Source organism: Vigna unguiculata, chromosome 5 (assembly GCF_004118075.2).
Source record: "Vigna unguiculata cultivar IT97K-499-35 chromosome 5, ASM411807v1, whole genome shotgun sequence".
Classification (NCBI taxonomy): domain Eukaryota; kingdom Viridiplantae; phylum Streptophyta; class Magnoliopsida; order Fabales; family Fabaceae; genus Vigna; species Vigna unguiculata.
The window spans coordinates 30,051,530-30,054,734 of NC_040283.1; the positions used below are offsets into that span (position 1 = coordinate 30,051,530).

The 3,205-nt window shown below is 40.7% G+C and overlaps 1 protein-coding gene across 1 annotated transcript; it reads right to left on the reverse strand.

The window, feature by feature from the left end:
* Positions 1-331: 331 nt before the first annotated feature.
* On the reverse strand, positions 332-2,386 carry LOC114184589. The gene is made up of 4 exons (XM_028071899.1): positions 1,754-2,386; positions 1,547-1,662; positions 1,113-1,370; positions 332-1,025 (listed from the first exon to the last, which is right to left on the reverse strand). Exons 1-4 carry the CDS (start codon positions 2,384-2,386, stop codon positions 332-334), a joined length of 1,701 nt encoding a protein of 566 aa, XP_027927700.1.
* Between the last annotated feature and the right edge of the window lie 819 nt (positions 2,387-3,205).

The following is a 3,205-nucleotide window of genomic DNA, read 5'->3' on the forward strand; positions in this document are numbered from 1 at the left end:
CTGTTACAGCACAAAAGACATCCAATAGTGTTTTGGATTTTTGAACTTACAATGTAAAACATGTAAATTAAAACATTCTTAACTTAGAAATGTAAAAGCTGCATAATACATCAAAGCTCCAAAACAAATCTGCAGCATAAAAAAAAAGCATAAGTCATCCTCATGGCTTCCATACACGTCCTCTCCTATGCTGCAGTTTCTGCCTTATATTGGGTATGGTTGGACGAGGAATTAGAAGGTGGCATGGGTGTGGCTGCTGTGATGACTGTGGTGGCTGCTGTGATGACTGAGTAGGTTGAGTCGTAGGTGTTGGTGGTGGCTGCTGTGATGACTATGGTGGCTGCTGTGATGACTGAGTAGGTTGACTCATAGGTGTTGGTGGTGGCTGCTGTGATGCCTGAGTTGGTTGAGTCATAGGTGTTGGTGGTGGTGGCTGAGTTGGTGGTGTTGGTTCAGTTGGTGGTGTTGGCTGACTTCTTGCTACTGTTGCAGTTGGTGAAGCTGTTTCAGTTGATGGTGTTGGCTGAGTTGATGGTGTTGGTTCAGTTGGTGGTGTTGGCTGACTTGGTGGTGCTGGTTCAGGTTGTTGGGGACAGCTTTTTCGATTATGACCAACTTCTTTGCATATGCTACATTTTTTAGTCATGCCATGTTTTGTAATCTGCTTCCCATTCTTGTTCATCTCCCAAGCTTCAAGTCTTCTTTTCTTTTTAGGTCTTCCAGGTAGAATTCGTTTAGGAGGGGGCAATACATCTGGAAATTCTGTTTCAGTCCACACTTGCTGCCCGTTACAAGGGTATATAATGGAATTAGAGGTCTCTTCATAGGTTGAGATTCTGAACCAATGAGGGAGAAAATCTTCTTCACTTAAGTTCAAAAACTTAATTGCAGCCACTGCATGACAGCAAGGTATCCCTGTTAGACTCCACTTCCTGTAGGTGTAGTGCTTGCTGTCTATGTTCACCACAAATTTCTCCCCAGTAAATGATTTGTGTCTAACCTCAAAAATCTGATTTGCTGACCAGCTGTGTATGACAATTCAATACAGGTTTAAATCAGAAATGAGGCAATGGTGACTAAATCAAAATGAGTGTGCAACAAATTAAATGTACCTGGGAATCCAATTTGTGGAATTTTTTGTTTCAATGTCCAATCTTGTCTTGATTCTTGGACATATTGAGTTTTTGAATGATTTTGCCTTTGATCGATTCTCAACCCATCTTTGCATCATATAAAGACGTATTTCCTCCATCATGGACACTATTGGCTTACTCCTTGCTTGTACAATTACGTTGTTGAATGCCTCGCTCATGTTATTGACGAGTGTGTCACACAAAGGTCTGGGGATGAACCTTGACTTTGACCAATACCTGTACAAGTGCCACACATAAATCATTAATGCTTCACAATCAGTTTCAACATAGGTGAGTAAAGTTACCTAGGGGGTATTCCTAGCAGATGTTTGAAAGCATCGTTGTTAACTTCTTTCATCCTCTTCATGACTTTCTCCCATTGTTGTGGATATGTGCTGTGAGTTGCTTCCTACATTAAAGCTTTCAAATTCTTTCCTGGGAATTTCTTCCTGAAGTTTGCATATAAATGTCTCATGCAGAACCTTTGGTCAGCCCTAGGCAAAAGAGATTGAATGGCTGGTAACAAACCCTACATAATACAATTAAATCAATTAAGGCAGACCACCAATTATATCAACAGTAAATGGACATAAAAAATTGTGCAAAAATAGTATCCATACCTTTTGCTGGTCTGACATGAATGTGTAGGCTGCACAGATATCTGGTCCCCCAAGATCATCAATTAACAACTCCAAAAACCATGTCCATGTGTCCTTATTTTCCACTTCAACGACGGCACAGGAAATTGGTAGCATTTGGTCGTTGGCATCCCTTCCAACAGCAGTAAGAAGTTCACCCCCATACTTATGTTTCAGAAAACATCCATCTAAACCAATGAAAGGGCGACATGAAATCATACTATCTTTGTAGGCCTTTAAACACATGTAGAACCTGCTGAAATATTTTTCGCCTTCATTTCCTTCCACTTTGACCTTTGTTGTAGAACCAGGATTAGAACGAAGAATCTCATGTGCATAATCATAGATTCTACTAAACTGTTCTACAAATGACCCATCAACTTGCTCAACAGCTAGTGTTTTTGCTCTACGAGCCATGGACTTTGTCACAGCAATATTCCACTTCCTAGTAACTTTATTGCGAATATCAACGACCCTCAAACTTGGATTGTCTCTTAATGTGTTTTCCAACCTACTACTTAACCACTTAGCATTAAGCATTTTCACATTGAATTCTCTGCTACACTTGTGCTTGTCATTAATTCTCCTTAACTGCCATATGTGTGTTTCAGCCATATAAGCACAATATGCAAACCAAGAACACTTCCCTTTCCCACCCAAACATATCACTCTACATCTACGTTTATCATTTTTTTGAAGTTTAAGCCTTCATCCAGATTGCACTCCATATGTCCTTATTGCCTCTATAAATGCCTCTTTATCTGGAAAATATGTTCCAACTTCCCACTGGTATTGGGCCATACTTTTAGGCATTTTAAAGGTCCCAAAGTTTGCCTTACATTGGCTGCGACTTGCCAATGAGTCATCACTGCTTGGATCATAACTGAACATCTCATATGATTCCCACCCATCATCAGATAACCCCCTATCTCGCATATCAACATGGTCACTGCAATCAAATTCTAAATCATCATCCTCGCTATCTTCTTCCCCATTTCCTTCCCATAAATTGTCCTCATAATGGATACTTACATCAACTAGATCAGACTCAGTTTCATCTTCATTTCTCTCCTCCCCACCTCCTGCCTCATGTGCCTCAACTTCAGTTTCATCACCTTCACCTACTACACCAGCTCCAGTTTCGTTATCTACACCTACTCCATCAGTTCCAGCTTCATCACCTTCTGCACGAACTCCAGTTTCCTTATCTACACCTACTCCATCAGCTCCAGCTTCATCACATTGAACTTCTGCATCAACTCCAGTTTCCTTACGTACACCTACTCCATCAGCTCCAGTTTCATCACCTTCAATTACTGCATCAGCTCTAGTTTCCTTATCTACACCTACTCCATCAGCTCTAGTTTCATCACCTTCAACTACTGCATCAGCTCCAGTTTCCTTATCTACACCTACTACATTAGCTCTAGTTTC

Excerpts from the sequence above, each read along its gene's own strand:
- LOC114184589 (XM_028071899.1), bottom strand. The coding sequence starts at position 2,386 with ATGGCTGAAACACACATATGGCAGTTAAGGAGAATTAATGACAAGCAC. Across the intron at positions 1,371-1,546 it reads AAGAATTTGAAAGCTTTAAT|GTATTGGTCAAAGTCAAGGT; the intron begins GTAGGAAGCAAC and ends GCACTTGTACAG. Across the intron at positions 1,026-1,112 it reads TCCACAAATTGGATTCCCAG|CTGGTCAGCAAATCAGATTT; the intron begins GTACATTTAATT and ends TGTCATACACAG.